Source organism: Elephantulus edwardii, unplaced genomic scaffold (genome assembly GCF_000299155.1).
Source record: "Elephantulus edwardii isolate Elephantulus edwardi_28Jun2011 unplaced genomic scaffold, EleEdw1.0 scaffold00077, whole genome shotgun sequence".
NCBI classification, from domain to species: Eukaryota; Metazoa; Chordata; class Mammalia; order Macroscelidea; family Macroscelididae; genus Elephantulus; species Elephantulus edwardii.
The window spans coordinates 9,049,433-9,071,947 of NW_006399827.1; the positions used below are offsets into that span (position 1 = coordinate 9,049,433).

At 54.1% G+C, this 22,515-nt stretch overlaps 1 protein-coding gene across 1 annotated transcript; it reads left to right on the top strand.

Moving 5' to 3' along the window:
* The first annotated feature begins 661 nt into the window (after window positions 1-661).
* On the top strand, window positions 662-18,949 carry PPP1R9B (protein phosphatase 1, regulatory subunit 9B). Its single transcript, XM_006889302.1, has 10 exons — window positions 662-2,047; window positions 5,942-6,074; window positions 7,922-8,042; window positions 9,932-10,036; window positions 11,510-11,645; window positions 12,202-12,354; window positions 12,451-12,504; window positions 16,482-16,711; window positions 17,011-17,107; window positions 17,315-18,949. Exons 1-10 carry the CDS (start codon window positions 665-667, stop codon window positions 17,366-17,368), a joined length of 2,466 nt encoding a protein of 821 aa, XP_006889364.1. The 5' UTR covers window positions 662-664; the 3' UTR covers window positions 17,369-18,949.
* The last annotated feature ends 3,566 nt before the right edge of the window (window positions 18,950-22,515 follow it).

The window sequence follows — 22,515 nt, forward strand, 5'->3', positions numbered from 1 at the left end:
ACTCTGGCCCCGGAAATCCGATCCCTTTAGGACCCAGAGATGCCAGTCCCCCAGCGGCGGCGGCGAGAAGGGCAGCCGCTTGGTCTTGGGCAGCCGCGGCTCGGGCAGAGCGAGAGAAAGACCGGAGCTCGGGGCGTGGGGGGGAGGGAGGGAGGGAGGGAGGCGCGGCGGAGCGGCCCGGGCCGGCGGAGCAGCCATGGGCGCCGGGATGCCCGGTCCCCGGAGAGCCGAGGCCCCCGGCCGTGGTGGGGGCCGCCTGGGCTGCCAGCCCTGCTGACACCACCTCGGACAATGTGAGCCGGTGCCGCCGCCGCTGCTTCACGGGCAGGGCGCGCGGTCCCACCGGTGCAGCCGCTGCTTTGCTATTTTGGGAGGGGGTGACTGTACCAGGCTGCTCGGGCTTTTAAAGAGGGTCTGACTGCCTTTGGCAGCTTGACTGGGGGAGGCGACCCACACAGGACGCTCGGAGATTTTTTTTTTCCCTTTCCCTTTTAATTTTTTTTTTGAAAAGCAGGGTTTTTAGCAGCTTGGTTTTGGGGGGAGCCGGAGAAAGGCCCCTCGGGGTTTCTTCTCGGGGGAGGGGGACGGTGGTCCCTGCTTGGCCAGCCGCCTCTTGGCGGAGGAAAACCGCGAGCAGGGGGATGCTAATCCAGCTCCCCCAACCATGATGAAGACGGAGCCGCGGGGGCCCGGGGGTCCCCTCCGGAGCGCCTCCCCGCACCGCAGCGCCTACGAGGCGGGCATCCAGGCGCTGAAGCCGCCCGAGGCGCCTGGGCCCGACGAAGCACCCAAGACGGCCCATCACAAGAAATATGGCTCCAACGTCCATCGCATCAAAAGTATGTTCCTGCAGATGGGCACGACGGCCGGGCCGCCGGGCGAGGCGGGCGGCGGCGCGGGCCCGGCCGAGGCCCCGAGGGTGCCGGAGCGCGGCGTGCGCCTGTCGCTGCCGCGGGCCAGCAGCCTCAACGAGAACGTGGACCACAGCGCCCTGCTCAAGCTGGGCACCAGCGTGTCGGAGCGCGTGAGCCGTTTCGACTCCAAGCCCGCGCCCTCGGCGCAGCCCGCGCCGCCGCCACACCCGCCGTCCCGGCTGCAGGAGACGCGGAAGCTGTTCGAGCGGAGCGTGCCCGCCGTCGCCGGCGGAGACAAGGAGGCCGCAGCGCGGCGGCTGCTCCGGCAGGAGCGCGCCGGCCTGCAGGACCGGAAGCTGGACGTCGTGGTGCGCTTCAACGGCAGCACCGAGGCGCTGGACAAGCTGGACGCCGACGCCGTGTCGCCGACGGTGAGCCAGCTGAGCGCCGTCTTTGAGAAGGCCGACTTGAGGACGGGCCTGCACCGCGGGCCCGGGCCCCCCAGGGCCTCGGGCGCTCCGCAGGTCCACTCGAAGCTGGTCAGTAAGCGGTCCCGAGTGTTCCAGCCGCCGCCGCCGCCGCCCGCGCCGTCGGGGGATGCCCCCGCCGAGAGGGAGCGTGGCCCTGGAGGGCAGCCGCCTTCGCAGCACCGGGTGGCCCCCGCGCGGCCGCCCCCCAAGCCCCGGGAGGTGCGCAAGATTAAACCCGTGGAGGTGGAGGAGAGCGGGGAGTCGGAGGCCGAGGCGGCGCCTGGGGAAGTGATCCAGGCCGAGGTGACTGTCCACGCAGCCCTGGAGAATGGGAGCGCAGTGGCAGCCGCAGCCAGCCCCGCGCCCGAGGAGAAGGCCCAGGCGGCTCCGGAGGAGGAGGAGGAGGCGGCGGTAGTGGCTGTGACCGTGACCGATAAAGGGGTGGGCAATGGCCGGGCGCTGGACTTGGCCCCCGAGGAGGCCGATGAGTCCAAGAAGGAGGACTTCTCAGAAGCGGACTTGGTGGATGTGAGCGCTTACAGTGGGTTGGGGGAGGACTCTGGGGGCAGCGCCCTGGAGGAGGAGGACGATGAGGACGAGGACGAAGAGGATGGGGAGCCCCCTTACGAGCCCGAGTCGGGGTGCATGGAAATCCCGGGACTCTCTGAGGAAGAGGACCCGGCCCCCAGCCGGAAGATCCATTTCAGCACTGCACCCATCCAAGTGAGTGAGCACCCCCCCTCGCCCAGCCCGCCTGCCCCCCAGCGCCGCCCCTGCCACGTGCGCCCCCGCCCCCGCCCCGCCAGCCAAGTTTGGCAGGCTGAGTCAGCCCCTGCCATCCAGCCCCCTTCTCTGAAGTTCCCACCCTGAGGGGGGCGTGGGGGAGTTCCAGCTGTTTGTCAGAGGGAATGATTTCCAGGCCCGGGGAGGGCTGGCCTGTCCCTACCTGTCCTCAGGTCCCTCTGCGTGCTGCCTGCCAGCCCAGCGCTCTGCCCTGCCCCAGGCCATCCTAGGACAACTGCTTTCTCGATACCAGACTCAGGCTGCCTGGGGCAGAGGTTCGATAGTGGGAAGGGGGCGTGTATGTGTGTGTGTCCCCAGGAAAACCCTCACCCCCATTTGCCCTGTCCCACTCTGAGTACATAGAGGGCAGGGTAGCTCCTGGCACTCCCCCCACTGTCAGGAACTGGATAGGTAAGGGGAGCCTGCTAACTTCCCCTCTTTGGACCTGCTGGCCCACCATCCCTTCCTTTATCCTGCCTGGAACCCCCACCCCAACTTTGCAGAAGTGAAAGAAGGAAGCCGGTCTGCCTGGGTGCACTGAGCAGGGACCATATGACTGGGTTAGGTGGAAGCGTAGGCTGGGACTCAGTTCCCTGGGGGGTCGGTTCTGGGCCAGCTACCAAGGGCCCAGTTCAATCGGAGGGGCACTTGGTGTGGCACTCGCAGGGGCTGGGCCTTCTCCAGAGCAGGGAGAGGAGGCGCTGAGGAGACCATGCATCCCAGGGCACCTGGCGGAGGAGGCTCCCCCAGCCTCTGGTCATGGCTGCTCCAAAGGACAAACTCACCTGGCCTTGGTCAGGCAGGCTTTGCCTCTTCTTGCCATCATCTCTGGATGCCCTGAAAGAGGGTTCACCCGGGCCTCCCCCCCCCATTGGCGATTGGTTTGTGCTTTGTGCCAGCGCTTTGAGATCCTCAGAACAGCGCAGGCTGAGGGGGAGGGGTGTGTGCGACATTCCCTGGGGAGAACTAAGAACCCCAGTCTCCCCAGCTGCACTCTCAGCTCTTAGCTGGCACACGCAGCCTCAAGGGCTCTTTCTCATGCCCAGACTCAGCTCTGCCAGCTTCAAGACTTTCCTTGACAGTGTCTGAGCCCCTAGGCTTCCCTCAGCTCTCTGCCCAGCCTTTACCCCTCCCCAGCAACACGTTCCACCCCCGCATCTGTTTTCTTGTGGTTTCCATAACTACTCATGGACAGGGAAGCTGCCCAAGTTTCCTCTTGCTCGCTCCAGAGAATCTCCACTCAGTCCCTCTGACCCTTCCCTGCCCCTATTTGCATCAAGAAGTCTGGAAGGTCAAAAGTGGGTGGCTACTCCCAAACTAACCCCTTTTGTGGCCTGAAACTGAAGAGTACTTCCCCCTCCCCAGGGATCCTGGAGGGTGGGGGAGTCCAGTGTTTCGGGGTAGGACCCCTGAGGGAGTCAGCACACCCTCTTTGCATCCCCTACTCCACGACCAGACCATTTATTTCTTGGACAGTCTGATCCCCTTAGAGGTGGCATTCGGTCTTTCAGCCCTGGGCCTCTGTCTATATTTGACACATTATCCTGATTTTTTTTTTTTTGGTAAAAAATAGCACATGATTTGGAGCAGTGCTTCCCGACTCCCTGGTGACACTGACACTCGCCCTGCCATGTGAGCCTGTGTTGTGTACTGTGGATGTTGTGTGGCTGACTTGTGACCTTGCTGGGGTTTCTGTGGGGCAGCAGATTCTGGTTTTCCTGCTCCTGACCCTGCACTGACACCAAGTCCAGAGTCTGTGCCCACCGATGACCCAGTTGTTGCCTCTGTGGAGGTGGAGACTTTGGCTCAAGGCAGGGAACTCATTTCTAGGTGTCACCTAGAAGTGGGACGGGGCTAAGAGCCCCCTAATAGATTGGGCACATCTTGATATGCATCTTTAAGGGGAGTAAAGGGTGGTCTATCGCCCCTGAGCCAAAGCCCCAAGCTTCTTGTTGAGGGGGCTTTGAAAGGTGAGCAGGTCTTGATGGGCAGAGCCAAGGGCAGGCTGGGAGGGTGTGTTCTGGAGGTCATGCTGTGTGTGTCTGCTTCCTTGTGTCTGTGTATGCAATGGGGTGAGAGGATTTGATGAACCCAGGACACCCCCAAGGATGCTTTCTGCTAGAGCAGAGTGTGAGGGGCAGGGGACTCAGATGTAAAGTAGGCTGGGGCCAGGTTAGGGGGTCCAGGCTCACAGGGCCTGTCACGGGGCCTGGGGCACAGATGTCATATGTGCATGGACAAGTCACTAGTGACCCACCTTCCAGAACTCATCTTGGTACAGACTCATCTAGCCTGTGTGACCTTGGGCAATAGACTTGGCATCTCTGAAGTCCCATCTGCCAGCGGCTCTGAGAGCAAGCAGGCCAGAGGGCCACTGGTCACATGTCAGGAGCACTCTTGGACTGACAGTGAGCTTTAAGGGCCTAAGCCAGAGTTGCTCTCATGCTGTGAAATCAAGAGCATTGAGCCCGGTGACCAGAGGCCCTTCCCAGCCATGCTTCTAATTCCAAGAGTCTCTGCTGGTGGGAAGGGGGAGGGAGGTGATAGGATGCTAACAGAGTAGATCCAAACAAGGGCTTGGGCGCCGAGGGCTCCTGCTGACAGGGGTGCCCAGGGACCTGCTCCCGGAAGAGAGGGGATGCTGGATACGGGCCCCGAGGGCAGCAATATCCAACTACACTACGGAGCCTGGTGTCCCCTTGGGCCTCACATCTGAACTAACTGTTCCCCACACCTCCTTGCCCCTGCTTGGTTCCAAGCGGTGCCAACCTGTCGCTGCAGGCAGTGAAGCATGATCGTATCATGGTGTCTAAACAGTGCTCATTAGACGCCCAATGGGGTACCCCAGCCCAGGCCTAGAATTAGTCACTCCCATCATGCTCCTGTCTTACCCTCGCCTCTTTGCAGTTCAGGGGAGGATGGGAATGGAGGAATCCCCCTTTCTGTAGAAAAACAGGGACTGGAAGCAGAAGGTCGGAGTCAGCTGTGGACAGGTTCGGAGAGACTGCCATCTCCCTGACTTGCTCTCTCCGGGGCTGTGGTACACCGAGGGATGAGGGCATAGCCCAGGGGAGGCTGCAGGGAATCTTAGGGGCCTGGCATGCTCCCTCAGTATTGCCACCTGAAGGGCACTTAGGGGTGCAGGGTCTGCCCTTCTTCGTGGAGGTGGAGTTGGTCCTTAATGCCTTTCTACCCTACACCTGACTTCACTTCAAGGCTAGGGTCCTGGCTGCTTCTCTGCCTCTTCTGTCCCTGTGTCCTGGCCCGCCTCCCTGCTTCTCACACCAACTCCCCCCTCCCTCCCCATCTGGCATCCTCTAGCATCTTCTCTGTCCTTTCTCCCTCCTCCTCTTCCCCACTTCTGCTCAGTCTGTTCCTTCCTTTCTCCTGCTGTTGGCCACCACTACCTGTGTCTCTTATGTCCAGGTCATGTCGGCTAGGCTCTCTGGGCCCCCACCTCTCACGTTCTCTCTGCTATTCTGTGCCAGTCTCTCTACTCTGGGCACCTGAGTCTGACTGTTTCTCCAGGTTCCTCCTTCCTCCCTGTTTACACAGACTATATTCTTGCTGGTCATGGCTCACAAGAGAATGTCATCTCACAAGTGTAGATCAGGCAAGGCTGGCTCCTTTTCTCTCTTGCCCTCTGTCTCCAGAATTAGAAAGACTTTCGCTGAGGCCTGGGGGCAGCAGCACTTGGCCCAGGATCACAGAGCTGGGGTCATCATGAGGACTTCTCTCCCGCCTCTTTGGGCTGGGCAGGGAGGCACATGGAGGAGGGAATCAGTTGAGTAGCCTGGCCTCTCTGAGAGGCACTAAGCCCCTCTATATACGCAGGTGTTCAGCACCTACTCCAATGAGGATTATGATCGTCGCAATGAGGATGTGGATCCCATGGCAGCCTCTGCTGAGTATGAGCTAGAGAAGCGGGTGGAGAGGTTGGAGCTATTCCCTGTGGAGCTGGAGAAAGGTGAGTGACCAAGGCCAGGAGGGTGGGCACAAGATGGGGTGGACCCAGGCCTCCTTTCTGGGGCCAGCTTTGCCCAGTTTCCGTAGGGACGTCCACACAAATCTGTGGCGTCTACCTCTGGCCCAGCCCCTTGGCACCCTACTGCCACCCCTCCCTTTACAGAGCCTCACAGCCACACTTTGGTCTCGAGCCCATCACAAGCTCACACCTGCCACCAACCCTGTCATGGAACATTCTTTGCTCATTTAATTAGCAAATGTCTTTGGAACATTTATGCCTTTTGTGTTGGACTATGTTGTGGAGATCCAGTGATGGGCAAAATAGGCATGGTTTCTGCCCTCAGGGAGACTGATGGGAGAAGCAGACATTGATGGAACGTCCCTTATCACTCCATCCTTACACTCTGACAGGTGCTGGCACGGGAAAGCAGCGCCACTGTAAAGATATTTGACAAGAGGCATAACTGGAGTGGGAGTGAGGAATCCCCAGAAAGTGGTTGATATTTGAAGAAGAGGAATTGGAGGATAGGTGGAATAGAGAGGCCTGTGTGCAAGAAAGTACATTTAGCCAGGTTCTGTAGACGGAGATGTGGGATGCCTCGTGTCCTAACAGGGAGAGGAAGAGAATGGTATGGATCATGTGAGAGACATTGTCTTTTTCTGGAGATGGACCAGAGGTTGTTAGGAGATGTGGCTGCCACTCCACCTCATCACAGCCCCACAGCCCACTACCCCTTCAAGGACCGCTGTCACCCCTTCCCCATCATGCTACTCCATTCCCCTCACAACCACAACCCACTAACTCCATCCCAGTGCTGCATTCACCTGTATATACAACAGCCTATGGCTCCTACCATTTTTAGCAGAAAGGTATTCTAGAAAGAGCACTTAAGCTATGTGGGGGGCACAAATGGTCAGAGAGATCATTGTGGTGTGGATAAGGTGATGGCCGTGTGGGAGGTTGGAGAACCAGAGAGACACAGATGGAGAATTGACAGGGTCCAGTGATGATCTGGCTTAAAGCCTGTGAGGGGGCTGAGGAATTCCGGTGATGCTGTCCAGACTGCAGAAGTGTTGGGGAGGAGCACGAGTTTGGACAGCAGATGCTGTGAGCTACCCAGCCAGGGGCAGGTGTGTTGGGAAAATCCGGGGGCTTTGGTCATTGAAGCTGTGGGTGTGAAGGAGGCTGCTTAGGATGGTAAGGGGGGGGGGGCGAGGCTAAGGACCAAGGCCCATCAGAGCGGCTACAACCCCATCATCATCTCATAGCCCACTGCCCTTCTCACAGCTCTGCCACCTCATCGCCAACACAGCCACATGTCACTTCCCCCCATCATGGTCACCCCATCCCAGCCACACAGCCTACCTCCTTCTCATGGCTTCCATCACCCACCACTCCATTATGGGCACAAGCACCCACAAAACAGCCACCATCACCCCATCCCCTCATGACCATCCAGCTCCGTCCCAATCCACATCGTCACCTGTACACACCACAGCCACTGGTCCCCCGCACTCTCAGCAGACCCTGCTGCCCATTAGATTTTGTTTCTTTTTTAAAATCTTTTTATTACTGCCGTCCATTAGGTTTTGGGTCAGACAAAGGACAGCAAGTGACTCCACAGCTGTCGTAGTTGACTTTGCAAAGAGGGAGTGAACAGAACCTTTTCCTTTCCCATCTGTGAGGTCCCCTTTAACATGACGCCACTTGCTGATATTAGCCCATGGCTTAGAGTGAGGGGTGTGGCCTGGGGAATCTCTCCTTCCTTCCCCTGCTAGCCTTGGCCGGGGGCTCCTCCGCTCCTCTCCCCTAACACCCATGGATCTGACCATCACTCTGCTCTGCAGACTCCGAGGGCCTGGGCATCAGCATCATCGGCATGGGGGCCGGGGCAGACATGGGTCTGGAGAAGCTGGGCATCTTCGTCAAGACTGTGACCGAGGGTGGTGCGGCCCACCGGGATGGCAGGTACCACCTTCTGCTGTCCTGCTCTGGTCCCTTTCCCACTCCCTACCCCTCCTCACACCCGCTGTCATCTATGGGATGTGTCACTGAGCCTGGGGATGGGCCATCACCTAGGAGGCATGTGCGCTCTGCGCATGGAGTTCAGGTATTCATGGAGTGCTGCTGTGGCTGCTGCTGTCCTAGCCCGAGCCAGGGGTACAGCTTAGAAGGAACCAGAGCCTGCCCTCACGGCTCTTGCATTCTGAAAGAATGTGATTGGTGACAGTGAATATGTGGATGCTGTGTGTCTTGGCTTTGAGTGTTGGAAGAGGGGCAGAGTAGAGATTGCATGCCTGGTGACATACAGTTGAGCAATTTTCTCATTTAACAAGGTGGTCACAAAACAGTAACGTGGAGGAAAAATGCAGGATGCCTTGGGGCTGTATAACAGGTGGATTTGGCCTGTGTTGGTGTCAGGGAAGGCTTCCTGGAGGAAGTGACCTTTGAGCTAAAATTGAAGCATGAGCAGGAGTGAGTGAGCCTCACTCACTGAAGGAGTAGGATGGGGAAGAGGTTCTAAGATGGAAGCCAAAAGCAGGTGAGATGACTGGAGCCGAGAGAGCAGGGATCCAGGTGTGTGAGGTGTTTAGAAAGCGGGTGGAGTGTGCTCTGAGAGGGTTTCCTCTTGGTGTAAGTGTCTGTGTTTGGCACCGTGTCTGTGTTTGGCACCGTTGGCCAGAAGCAGGTGAGTGCTGTGGGTCAGACTGCAGGGAGGACAAGCTGGACTCCTAGGCAGCTCAGTGGTCACTTTGTTGACTTTAGTCCTATGTGAGGTAGGTAGGTAGGTAGGTAGGTAGGGGTGGGTGGGTGGGAGTGGGTGGGGGTGTGTTTCGCGTGCGCATAGGAAAGGATGAGGACAGGCTTTAGGGCATTCCCTGGGATTGTTGTGAGTTAAAGGTTAACATCAAGTGTACTGTTCAAATCTAGACTGTGTGCACCTCACAGAGGTACATGGGTGTCTCTGAAGTCTGGACGGCTTTGGGGTTGTGTTGTGAGAAGTGGAGTTGACTCATTTGGGGGCCTTCTGACTGTTGTCAAAAAAAAGAGACGCGTGAGAGCCTTTCGCTTAGCCCCCCATAGAGCCTCAAGTTTAAACTTTCCAGAACCTTTCCCATTGTGGTTTGCTGGCAGATAAAGGGAGTATGTGGGCATATGTCACTTTCAATGTGTGATGTTTTGTTCATGAGATCGTGCCCACATGGGAGTATGGGTTTGCTGTTTACAATAGGGCATTTCCTCCATTTGTGGAGAGTCCTGCAAGTGAACTAAGGGCTCAAAGGGCGAGGGATGGAAGGAGATGGCCAGGGCCCCCTGACAGCCTCCTGCAGTCTCCTCTGCTGGCCAGACTGGGTGACCCCAGTTTCTCTCCCCGTGTGGACAAGAGCTTCACCTGGAGCGTCATGGGGCATGTGAACTAGAATGTGAAGTCATGGGAGGGACAGTGAACGTGAGAGTGTGTGGCAGACATCACAGGCATCTGGAGGGATGGTTGTGGATTCAGTTGTTTGTTGAATTACGTGTACGAGGACCATCCCAGGTGTGCATAGGCAGAGATGAGGTCTGTGGTCCTCCCGTCCAGCATGATACAGGAAGGAACAAGGTGATGGTGACAGGACGTGTGTCTGCCACTGCTCCGGTCCTGGGTATTTGAGTCCTCTTTTCTTGCCTGGGTTTCAGTGCCCACATGGGTGGGCCTGGCTGACCCCTGGTCCCCTGACCTGTATTTTGCACAGATGGACAAAGTACCAGATCCCTATGGGGACCAAGCCTCTTCTTTCTGATTGGATGGGTGCTACCTTACCCTAATTCCATGGTTTCTCTTTTTACCCTTTAATCACCTTTATCTCCTTTAGGATCCAGGTGAACGACCTCTTGGTAGAGGTGGATGGGACGAGTCTGGTGGGAGTGACTCAGAGCTTTGCAGCTTCCGTGCTTAGGAACACCAAGGGCCGGGTTCGGTGAGGCTTGGGGGCAGGAGGGAAAAGGGAGCAGGCAGGAGGCTTAGCCCCGTTGGCCATTCTGCTGACCTGTGCATGTCCAGTCAAGGTTCTAGGTGCCTCCACTTTTGGAGAAGAGGTTCCACTGACTCCCAGTCTGAAGGAATTGCTGTTCTATACTCCCTTTGCCCAGGCCTGCCTTCGCAGTCAAATATTTTCTGACTACTGCTGACCACTAGTCTTCTGGTATCAAGACAGGCCCACCATCCACTGCCCCCTCAAAACAATCCACTTAGGCTATTCTGTATGTGATGATAACGTTCCTCTTTTCCCCCTGCCTGTCTCTGGCTCACTGTTAAAGGATTTGAGGTGTGCAGGCAGATGGCCATCCACATTGAGGACCCCTTCCCCCTGAACGTCATTCCTCCTTCCTCACCGGTCTTGTGTAATCCTGGGAAAACTCCTAGGGCCTGTAATGAGGGGACTGGGTTACAAGCTCTCCTCCATTTCTGGCATAATATTCAGGGGTCACTCCTCACTCAGCCCTCAAAGAGGAGTATTGCCCCCAGGAAAGGGAGGTGGAGAGAAACAGGATGTGGGTGGCCACAAGGAGGAGGGGCTGGTGCCTGGAAGTTCCACTGTTTCCTCTCCATCCTAATCTCCAATCTACATCATCCCGCCCCTTCCTGAAGCTCAGTCCTGGAACATACCCAAGACACACCTCCACAGCCCAGCCCCACAGGGTGGGTTCCCTCGGCCCTTCCCCTGCATTGGGGGGTGGGGGGTTGGAAAATGAGCTCTGTTACCTGAGATGTTCCTCAGTTATGTCTTCTGCAGCCTGGCTTGAAGTTTAGATAATGTTATCTTTGCCCCAAACTGGCCAGGAGGTTTGATGGGCCTTCCTGCCTCCCCTGGGAAGGAAACCCAATAAGGGCCTGCTTCCCCATCCATTATTAACGGCCTGCAGCCTCTGGACTCAGCCCTTTCATTTCTCCTCCCCTGGGAGCAAGTCCTGATGGCACTGTGGTTAAATCACTAAACTAGATTGGTGGTTGTTGTCGTTGTTAGGTACCACCTTGTTGCTACCAGTTCATAGCAACACCACGCACAGTGAAATCCTGGGGACAGTTCTTCTTTATCCTACAGGGTTGCTTTGAGTTGATGCCTGTGGATTTAGTTTTTTGTTTTGGCCAGGGCCAGGGATAAGACCTGGCAGTGGTGAGACCTGGTAGGCAGTGGTTAAAGCGTTCACCAGAAGGTTGGTGGTTAGAATCGACGAGCTACTTCCACAGGAGAAAGAGGTGCCATCTCCTCCCATAAAGATGGACAGCCTTAGCGACCATGTGAGGCAGTTCTGTTCTGTGCTGTAGCGTTGCTAGGAGTCAAAGTGGCCTCTGAAATAGCAGTGGATTTGGGAGGAGCTGGGTTAGGAGAAGAGCACCAGCTGGGAGTGTGGTGGCGGGGGGCAGGCTAATGATGTTGGTGTCCCTGCAGGTTTATGATTGGCCGGGAGCGACCCGGAGAGCAGAGTGAAGTGGCCCAGCTAATTCAGCAGACCCTGGAACAGGAGCGATGGCAGCGGGAGATGATGGAGCAGAGATATTCCCAGTACGGGGAGGATGACGAGGAGGTAGGGCTCCTGACCTGCTGGAGGTGTCATTTCCCCCTGGTGGCTAGTTGAGGCATTGCAGCCACTGTGACATGTCCCAGCCCAAGAAGCCTTAAATAACCTCTGTCAGAGAAACAGAAGCCCCCACTATGAGGGAAGATCTTTCCCTCACACAAGCCAGAGACTTTTGGAGAGCACTCACATCCTTATAGGTCTTATTTGTCCTATAAGGAAAGGACAGTTCCCTCAAAGCCACTCTGCTCTGAGGGGAACACACAACCCCAGATCTCAGAGAACTCAGTCTGAGGAGAGACAGCTCCAGACATCAGAGGACCCCTTAAGTGAGGAAACAAGTGCATTTCCCCAGTGCTAAGGGAAATGACTGCCCTTTGGGTAAACTCCACGGACTAGGGAAGCACAAACCAGGGCTCTGCTTAGACCGATGGGAGAAGCATGAACCATACCCCTGTGTAGCTACAATCTGACAAGAGCAGACTGCTGCTGGTCTAAGTCTGGGTCATGACAGGGGAGGAGGCCAGGGTGGGCCAGGTCCACAGCCCTCTACCTTCCTACACAGACGGGAGAGTATGCCACAGATGAGGATGAGGAGCTGAGTCCCACGTTCCCGGGTGGTGAGATGGCCATCGAGGTGTTCGAGCTAGCGGAGAACGAGGATGCACTGTCCCCTGTGGACATGGAGCCTGAGAAGCTGGTGCACAAGTTCAAGGAGGTGGGACAAGGGGGCTCCCTGGGGTGTGAAAGACAGGGGCAGACCTACAGGACAGCCTGCCCCAGCTGGAACTGAGTGCCTGTCCTGTCCCCACAGCTCCAGATCAAACATGCTGTGACGGAGGCAGAGATCCAGCAACTGAAAAGAAAGGTGAGAATGTGAGTGTGTGTGAGACACGGAATGGGCTCTAAGGCTAGAGAGATGAGATTTCCTCTTTTTTTTAAGATTACTGCTTATAGCTTCCCACCCCTGTTCATCCACCTTCTTTTTTTTTTTTTAATTAATTTTAATGAAAGTGTACAGAGACTTAGGGTTTCCAGTCATTCATTGTTGCACTTTTCTCCCTACCTATCCCCTCCTCCCCAATTCACTCTTCTTGAAAAGAAAGAAAAACTCTTTCATTGTTAATGCAATCCCTCCCCGCCAAGTCCACTCCACTATGCAGCCTTCACTCTGGACTTCTGTAATGACAAGAATACCCATTCATGTATCCCTTTTTAACAGTTCTCTCCCTCATCTGTTTCAATGCAATATACATCATTCACCCCCTCGTCTTCTGTCTTCCCTCAACCCTGATGTCAGTCCCGTTTCATAACAGTGGCCCTATGCAGTATTTGTCCTTTTGTGACTGAGATATTTCACTCAGAATAATGTTGTCTATGGTCATCAGTTTTGCATAATATTTCATGAGTTCCTTGTTTTTCAATGCTGCATAGTATTCCATTGTGTGAATATACCAGAGCTGCTCTATCCATTCATTTATTGATGGGATTTTTTTTAAAAAATAGTGATTTTAACTGCAGTTTACAGAAAAGTTGGATTTTCATTCATTCATTGTTGCACATTTTCTTCTCTCCCTGCTCAGTTCACTTTAAAAAAAAGAATAAGTTAAAAAAAATTCATTCATTGTTGCATAACTTCCTCCCCCTCACAGTTCATCTTGCTGTACACCTCTTATTCTGTACTATTGTCATACAAATAATGCCTAATCATATGTTTCTTTTAAACAGTACTTTCCTTTATCTGTTCCACATCTGTTCCAAAGCAGTATTCATTATTTATTCCCTCTTTTCTTGGTTTTCCCCAACCCCTATGACAGTCCTGTTTTGTAACAGCGGTGTTATACAGTATTTGTCCTTTTGTGACTGAGATATTTCATTCAACATAATGTCTTCCAGGGTCACCCATGTTATATAATATTTTATGAGTTTCTTGTTTTTTAGTGCTGTTTAGTTTTCCTTTGTGTGAATATATTACAGTTTTTCTCTCCATTAATTTGTTGATGGATAGTTGGGTTGCTTCCATCTCTTTGCTATTGTGAATAACGCAGCAATAAACATGAGTGTGTATATGTCTGTTTGGGTAGTAGTTCTGGTTTCTTTAGGGTTTATTCCTAGTAGGAATAAAAATGGTATTTGTATTTTTGACTTTTTGAGGAGGTGCTATACCACCTTCCATATTGGTTGTACCATTTTGCTCTCCCACCAGCAGTGAATAAGGGTTCCATTCTCCAACATTTGTTGTTTGCTGCTTTGTTGAACTTTACTATTGTTAACTGAAGTGAGATGATATCTCGTAGTTGTCTTGATTTCCATTTCTTTGAGAGCTAGGGATTTTGAACATTTCTTCATGCGTGTGTTTGCCATCTGAATATCTTCTGTGGTGAAGAGTTTGTTCATATCCTGTACCCATTTTGTGACTGAGTTATCTTTTTCTTGTTGAGCTGTTAAGAGTATTCTATAAATTTTAGATATGAATCCCTTATCAGATATGACATTACCAAATATTTTTTCCCAGTCTGTGACTTTCCATTTTACCTTGACGGATAAATTTTTTTATATGCATAGAGATTTGATTCTTAGAGGGTCCCGTTCATTTATTTTATTCTCTCCTGATTGTGGGTAGATTTCCTCATTTCTCACACCCGCACGTGTCAGCATTCTTATACCACCCCTCACCACGGAGAGGCCAGGCCACTCCAAGGGAAGGGAATGCAGAGTCAAGACCTCACGCTCCAGATGTAGAGTACTTTGGCACTCACTGGCTGATCTGTGCCTCAGTCTCCTCATCTGAAAAATGGGGAAGTCATAGTACTGACACCATGGAATCCTTGTGAAGATGAAATGAGATAAAACAGGCAGAGTGCTTAGCATAGTATAAGTTGAGCTGTTAGCTACTCTGCTGATGTCACGCATACTCTCGACGTGTATGAGTTCATGCTGTTCCACAGATGCCCTCTACGTGTGTCTGTAATAAATGAAAGCTACCCAGAGACACACACACCAACCACTCTAGTATGAAGCACAGACATAAAACATACACCTTCACCCAGAACCTACAGCTCTGCAAAGCCATAATCAAGTAATAGTACACAAAATGGGTCAGTCTGGATCCCAGACCCACTCTTCAGTCAGGAAGAGTGTCATGGGACATACATATTGTCACCTGTACAAACAACAGACATGCTCATGCTGATACCGCCAGATGGTGACACATACGTGACATACACAAATATCCATATGTGTCATGCACAGACACCCACACAGTGTGCCAACGAGCTCAGAGACATGGAGATGCACAGACTTCATACAAAAATCTTGAATTCGGCCACTGCTAGGGTCTGAGCACTGGACATAGAGCTCCTAGTGGGTTGAGAGAGAAAGGCCAAGGTTACACAGAACCATCTGGACCCAGTGCCCCAATGTGCATGTGTGTTATACACCCTACTCGTGGATATACACTGACCACATGTGGACAGAGGAAAGTGCAGCTGGGCCTTGGAGAGCACGGAAGGCCTGGACGACTGAGGCAGAAGGAAAGGTGGCTCCTAGCAGGAAGGTGAACTCCAGCTTAGAGACTAGGTGTAAGTAGTGAGGAGGCGGACATGTGGGAGGCAGCACTGACTGCCAGAGGGGCTGTGGCTTGAAAGATCCTGTCATGGAGAATTCAGACCTTGATTCTGTGGTCTGCATGGGGCTGTGTGGTTAGGTGTTTTCAAAGTCATTGCCTGGAAGGTAGAAGGGACTTGAGGGTGGGCAGGACTTGGAGGCAAGGTGGTGGCCCAGGCAGTGCCCTGGCAGAGATGGCCCAGGACTATCCAGAGTACAGAGGATGTGGAATGCAAGGGTGTGTAAGAGCTGCATGTCAGAGGGCAACTTGACAAGTCATGTTTTTTTGATGCATCTAGAGCATGAAGATGAGGGACAAGTCCAAGGTTGCTTCATGCAATCAATTTATAAACAACTGTTGGGACCCTTCTGAGTGCCTGACGTTGTTCCAGGTACTGTGGTGGGCAAGAGCAGTTTAGTCCCTCTAGTCTGTGAACCCAGTGGGTCTGTTGTTACAAACAGAGATAGGCGTTTGTAGGAGAGGAAGGGTTCCTAAGCTCCTAGAGCAGAGGACCATGATGACTGGAGGTGGTGATGGTACCTTTTAACAGAGGGGAGATCAGGAATGGAGGCATGAGTTTATGAGGCTGCAAGGTCCAGTCTGGGGTGTAGTGGTCCTGAGAAGTCATGGGACATAGCTGGAATGGGCGTGAGGTTGGGCCAGAGCTCATGATTTACTCAGAGTGCATGGAGGTGGTGTGAGAGTTAGGATCCCACCCCAGGGCAGTGAGTACTGGGAGAGAACCCAGATCTGCACTGTTGGGGTACAGAAGGCTACACTGGGGTGGCCCAAGAGATGGGGCAGGAGCCAGGATTACTCAGAAAGGCACAGGTGGAAGGACTAGTCCAAGAGGACAGAGAACAATGGTGACTCTCAGCTGCCCTGTGAGCTTGACTTATCACTCCCTTTTTACAGATGGAAAGATTAAGACTTAATGGAAAGTTTGGCTCTTAAGCCCGATCTCTTTTCACAGATGGAATGATTAAGGCCTAAGCCAGAGTCCCGGTGCTAGTCACAGGACCTCCCGCCTCCCTGGAAATGGGATGCAGGACACCCCGGCTGTCAGTTCTCGCCCTCAGGTGCTATCTCCTTCATTTCAGGGCCTCAGTTCCCAGGCTCCTTTGGAGTGCTTCATATCCGCATGAGTCCCCCAGAGACTTTGGCCCTAGTGTCAGTATGGAGGTGTCCCTTGGCCCTCCCTGACCCCACCAACCCAAGGCTGCCCCTTCCTCCCTCAGCTGCAGAGTCTCGAGCAGGAGAAGGGGAGGTGGCGGCTGGAGAAGGCCCAGCTGGAGCAGAGTGTGGAAGAGAACAAGGAGCGCATGGAGAAGCTGGAGGGCTACTGGGGGGAGGCCCAGAGCCTGTGCCAGGCTGTGGATGAGCACCTGCGGGAGACCCAGGCTCAGTATCAGGCCCTGGAGCGCAAGTACAGCAAGGCCAAGCGCCTCATCAAGGACTACCAGCAGAAGTACGCAGCCAGGGGAGGTGGCAGGGAGGGCGTGTGGGTGGCAGCCCTTCCATACCCTTTAACCAGAGAGGCAAAGAGCATGGAATCTGGAAGTCTCCATGGTGGGGGATGCATAAGGCCTGGATGACTTGGGCCCTAGAACCAGCACAAGGTCAAGCCCAAGATCCCAAAGGCTTTGGGAAGACCTGCCGACTCCTGACCTGAGAATAGAAAAAGGAACAAAACTATCTGTGGATGAAGCTAAGGATAGGGCTGAAGCCAGAGGCCACGCACATACCCTACCCACTGTCTGTCTACAGGGAGATCGAGTTCCTGAAAAAGGAGACTGCACAGCGTCGGGTTCTAGAGGAGTCAGAGTTGGCTAGGAAGGAGGAGATGGACAAGCTCCTGGACAAGGTAGGCCCAGGGCTCCCCTAGAGGGCAGGGCCCTATGGAAGGGCAGCAGGTCAGCCCCATCACTCACTCACCTTGTGGGTCCTGGAGGGGGAAGGGAAGAGCCATGCTACAGGCTTAGAGCTCAAGAGGGTCATGTCACCCCCGGGTGGAGAGGGATAAGAGTGCATCTAGGCCCAGACCTGACCCCCTCCCTCTCTTGTTTTCCAGATCTCAGAACTGGAAGGAAACCTGCAAACACTGAGGAATTCCAATTCTACTTAACAGGAATCATTCCCTGACTGGACAATAATTAATCCTTTTCCCATGTCCTCTCTCCCCTGTCCTCAATACTCTGCCCCGCCCCCTACCAGCCTGGGGACAGGTGCCCCAACTCCCAACCCCTCCACCCCACCTCCTCCAGCTTCAGGGACCAGAGGACCTACACCACAGGTCCCCTTAAGGTGGTTTGGGCAGACAGAGGTGGCTGGAAGGGCAGCCTCCCCTGCCACATGGGGCTGAGGCACCAGAGGCTGTGGGATCCTGAGGGTTGGCCTGGGTGGTAGATGGACACAAGAACCTGCAGAACCAAACTGCCAGATTTTACAACCTCCAGCCTTTTGTCTCTGGACTGGAATGGGGCTGGGGACTTTTCCAGCATCTTGACAACTGGAGGCTGCTCCCTGCCCACTGGGCTCCTGGGCCTCTTGACTTGAGACTCTACCTTCTTGGCCGTCCCCTCACCCCATCATTGTGCTGTCTCGATTGCATTCTGACCCTTCTGCTTGGGGGGGTGGCCTCAACACCCCCTCTTGTCTCTATTCCCCCTCCTAGGAGGGCATAGGTCCACCTCAGAGCCAGGAGGCTGGGCCTGGGCCCTGCACTGATTTCTCACTTATCCTTCAGGGACAGGAGAGTGAGAGTAGGAAAAAAGGGAGAGTCCAGGCCACCTGGTTCGCAGCTCCCCCTTTCCTGGGGCTGTAGCCCTTGTGCCTCCCCTCCCCAGGTGCCAAATAGCCATAACCTCATTCTGGAATTGTTCTGTGGCCTCTCTCAGGTCCAGGTTCCCTGACCAGCCCTGGAAATGCCAGGGAGAAGAGGGGTCAGCTTGGGGGCCTGGCTGCAGGGACACTGGTCTTAGCAAGGGGACCTTTTCTCACTGGAGAGCCAGTTTCTGCCTTGCCAAGGGAGACACCTGGAAACCTTGTACTAACATGGCAGAGATTCAGCCTCACCCCCCATTCCCACCTGACCTGTTTTCCAATGTTTGACTGGAGAGTGAAATTTTACTACTCACATTTTTGGAGACCAGGGCTGCCCTGTTGACAGCCTGCTTTCTAAGTGAACTCCACTCTTTTCACCCATTTTAACCCCAAATTGGGGCTTGGACCAAGGGAGGTGAGACCCTTCCCCCAGGTTCCCTCCCCTCTAAAATATCTCATTTTACCCCATCCTCCTGCCTCAAGCCTGGAATTTTGTTCGTTTTTTTAAAAACAGACAATTCCCATCTCATCTGTTCTGACGTCCCTGACCCCTGTAAATAGACCATCCATTGATCAGTATTTCTTGCTCCTCCCCAGCCCCACTTCTTGCCCCTGATGTACTCCCCACCCCCTGAAGAGCTGGCTGTCTCAGTGCCCGCCCCCGCCCCACCCCTGCACTTCACCTTCATCCCTGCCGATGGAGGGGGCGGGGCTAGGAGGGCGGGGCCAAGGGCGCTTCCGGTCTCGGGCCAGGAGGCGCCCCTGCCCCGCCCTCCGAGGGACCCGCGCGTCTCTGTATATAATATATATATGTATGTATTGTTCCCGGTTTTGTACGGACCATGCCCTCTGTCAGGTCGTCCCCATAAAAGCAGCCCCCAGAGCCTCGCTGCCTGGTTTCTTGATTTGCTGGCGAGGGGATGGGATGAGGGGGGGAAGGCATTAGGGTTGTCAGTCTGTGTGCAGGAAAATGTCCCTTTTGACTTAATTTTCATAGATAGGACTGAAGTTTCAAAAAGTTCCTCCTGCCCATCATAGTCCTGTCTCTGGATGTCCGGAAGAATTCAGAGGATGGGTTAGAGGTGGCAAGAGGAATTCTACGCCATGTGAAATGGTGGAGCTTTCCAGCCCCTCCTCTTGATGAAGCATCCTCTGTGAGATACCTGCAGAGTTAAAGGTTTCCTGGTGATGCCAGCTGGGAATGGAAAATGAGATGGAGTACAGTTTTGTCCCCAGGATCCTAAAACCTCATATTTGTCCCTTTCTCAGTAGACCTGGGAGTCCTTTAATCCCTTGTAACCTGTCCCTTGCCAGCAGGTCTGGTTGCTGGCTCTAATACTAATAGGTCTGGAACTCCAGAAATTCGGGGACAAGCTTTGGTTATAAAGGGGAGAGCCAGTGGGGGGAGTGGGTGCAGGAGTGGGAGGGGAGGGGCAGTTGGGTGTGGGTGTGTGTGTGAGAGAACAAGCCCAAACTAGGAGCCTGGCCCATAAAGAAACCCTCACCTTCCCCTTTTGCTATAAGAAATGCATGTCTCAACATCAAGATCCTTAAAAGTCATCTTGATGAGTGGCAATATCTGAGATAAGTGGGTTCTGTCAGAATTCTCAGTGATAGCTCTTCTCCTAAGGCTCCTTTGGGAATGGTTCTCTTAACAGAGGTCTTGTTCATGTCAAGTCAAACTCTGGCTCCCCATAACTTCCATTGAAAAGTCCAACTTCTATACTTTAGGGCAATTGTTAGGACCTTTCCAGAATCCTAGGAATTGGAACACCAGGGGTTGTAAAGCTGAAGAGAGATCAGGTGGCTAACTTCCAAGATCAGTGATCACCCATCACAAAATCGGTTATAAGCCATTGCTCCAGAATTGGAGTTCACTGAACTCCAGGGCCACTGAGGCCAAAGTCAAAGATGTAAGCTTGTCAGTCCTATTTCAGAAACCCAGCCAAGAAGTATAAGTGAATTTGTTGGACACTCCTGGGTGAGGAGACATGGGGTTGTGGTAAAGGCTTTTGCTGATCTGCCCGGAGCTAAAGCATGCAGGGTGGAGCCCTGCTGCCCCTCTCTGTCCCGTCTAGTAGGAAGAGGGGGACCTGAATAGGAAATGTGTGTGCCTAGTATTTTCCAGAAAGTGGGCCAAGTGGGCTTTCATGTTTAAACCTAGATGTGCTGCATGTCAAAGGTGATATGTGTGGCTTTGCTGTGAGTTTCTCAGGCCTAAGATAGAAATCCTCATGAACTAGGTTCATGTTTGGAGCTGTTTGAATAGGCTATGGGCAGTCCTGATATGCCCCGCCCATGAAGGAAGGAAATCAGATGCAGGAGTTTTCCTTAACTTCCAGATAATTAAGTATCACTAGGAAAAGGAGGTCCTTCCTGCTCCTAGTCTAAAAGAACTTCTCTTAGACACCTCCCCAGCACTTATTAATTTCCCAGCCCCTTGGGATCTGCAAAAGCTTTATCCCTCCACCCCAGCCTATCACCCAGGTATCAAATGTATGAATATCACACCCTTATGCACTGTGATAACTTTTTTTTCTTTTTGTGATAACTTTTTTTAACATTTATTGTTTGTGTGTGTACCGTCAAATCAGATCTGATTGGTACAGGAGGAGATTGTCCCTCCTTCTCCAGCAAAGCATCTGGTGGATTTGAACTGCATACCTCAGGGATTACAGAGCAGCGTGTTGCCACTAGGCCACCAGAACTTCCTATGTGATAACTCTCTTTAAAGACTCAGACACCACAGTCTGTTACTCCTGGACACTGTTTTCTCCTCAGCTCTCCATTCAAGTCAGCCCTCAATGGCTGTGTGTAGATTCTGAAAACAATGCTACAGGTCTTCCTTGGATCTACTAAGCCCCTAAAAGCTATTAATTCTGTCCTCATCCATAGGCTTGGTGGTTCAGTGTTTAAACACTCGGGTGCTAAAAACGTTGGAGGCTTGAACCAGCAGATCCACGGGAGGAAGTACATTGTGATCTGCTCTGGGAAAAATGACAGCCAAAAATCACGATGGTTCAGTTCTAATCTGTCCCGTAGGGTTGTCATAAGCCAGAAATGATGGCACACAATACCCACAGCCATAAAACCATGTGGCTGGACATACGACCTTCCACAGCCCTGCAGAATGACAGACTCCAATGGGTTATGAGGGATTTCTTAGACCTCTCTGTCTCACCCCTGAGTTCTGGAATCACTTAACCAGGTTTACTATTTGTTCTTAAGCAAGCCAATTCACTGTTTTCTCCGCTTAAAAAGTAGGTAATAGAAACACCTGTCTCATAGATTTACTGTGAGGATGGCATGAAATATTCCAGGAATAGGGCTTACTACAGCGCCTGGCACATCCTAAGCCCTCCTCTTCTGGTTGTTTGCTCCCTAGCTGGCCCGCCACCACTACCTCCAGCTCATCAGGTCCAACTCTGATCTCATCCATCCCCACCTCCAACGTGCTCCACCTCCAGGGCTCCCAGCTTCTTCCCTCTTCCCTCAATCTACAAGTCCAGTCAGTGCCCAGGTCCTGTCAATCTCTTTAGTTCTACATCCTGAACAGCTCTCAGATCTTGAATCTTCATGCTCACTGTCATCATCTTAACCTTTTCATGAACGGTGTCAGGCTTCCTAGCCTCTCCAATCCCTTCTCCATAAAGGAACTAGAAGGTTCTTCATCAAAGGCAAAGCCATGCCCCTCTCTCCTGTTAGGCCCCCTCCCGCCCCCGCTATGATTTTAAGATAAAGAGTACGCCCTGCTGGCACCCTACCTCCCAGCTTCCCCTCCTCTCCACGCATCCCACGCCTCACTGACACGCTTTAACTAGCCTGACCTGCAGCTAACAGTCATCACCTCACTTGCGGGATCTTCCCTGATCACCCTCAGGCCAGGTCGGACCAGGCGCCCTCCTGGGGGCTCTCTGGGTGCCGCCAGAAGCCAGGTGTAGAAGTACTGCTTATGTTGACCCCCATGACTAGACCCCGAGCCCCGACGGCTGGGCCCAGGCCGGACACATCACTATTTAGGGGCTGTGTGCTGAATAAATGCAGGAGCCCCCGCAGGCCTCGAGAGGAGGAGGAGGAGGGAGCCCCGGGGCTCCCGGAGGGCTGCCTCCCGCTTGTTTCCCGGCCTGGCGCTCTCCCGAGGCAACCAAGTAGCGGCAACTCGGGTTCCCCAGCCCCAGCGGCGGCGCGCGGGGGGCCGCCCCGCCCTCCCCGCCGAGCCCCTCCTCCCGCTCGGGCCCGCTCTTTGTCTCCCCGGCCCCCCGCCACGCGCCCCCCGCACCGCCCCTTCCCGGGGGACCCCGGCGGACCCCCGCTGACGCGGCAGCGCGCGGCTCGGCCTGGGGGGCGGGGTCCCGCGGGCGGGGGCGGGGCGCTGGTGCTGGCGCGCGCGCTCTCCCGCTCACACACGGACACACCGACACACACGCGCGCACACACGCGCACACACTC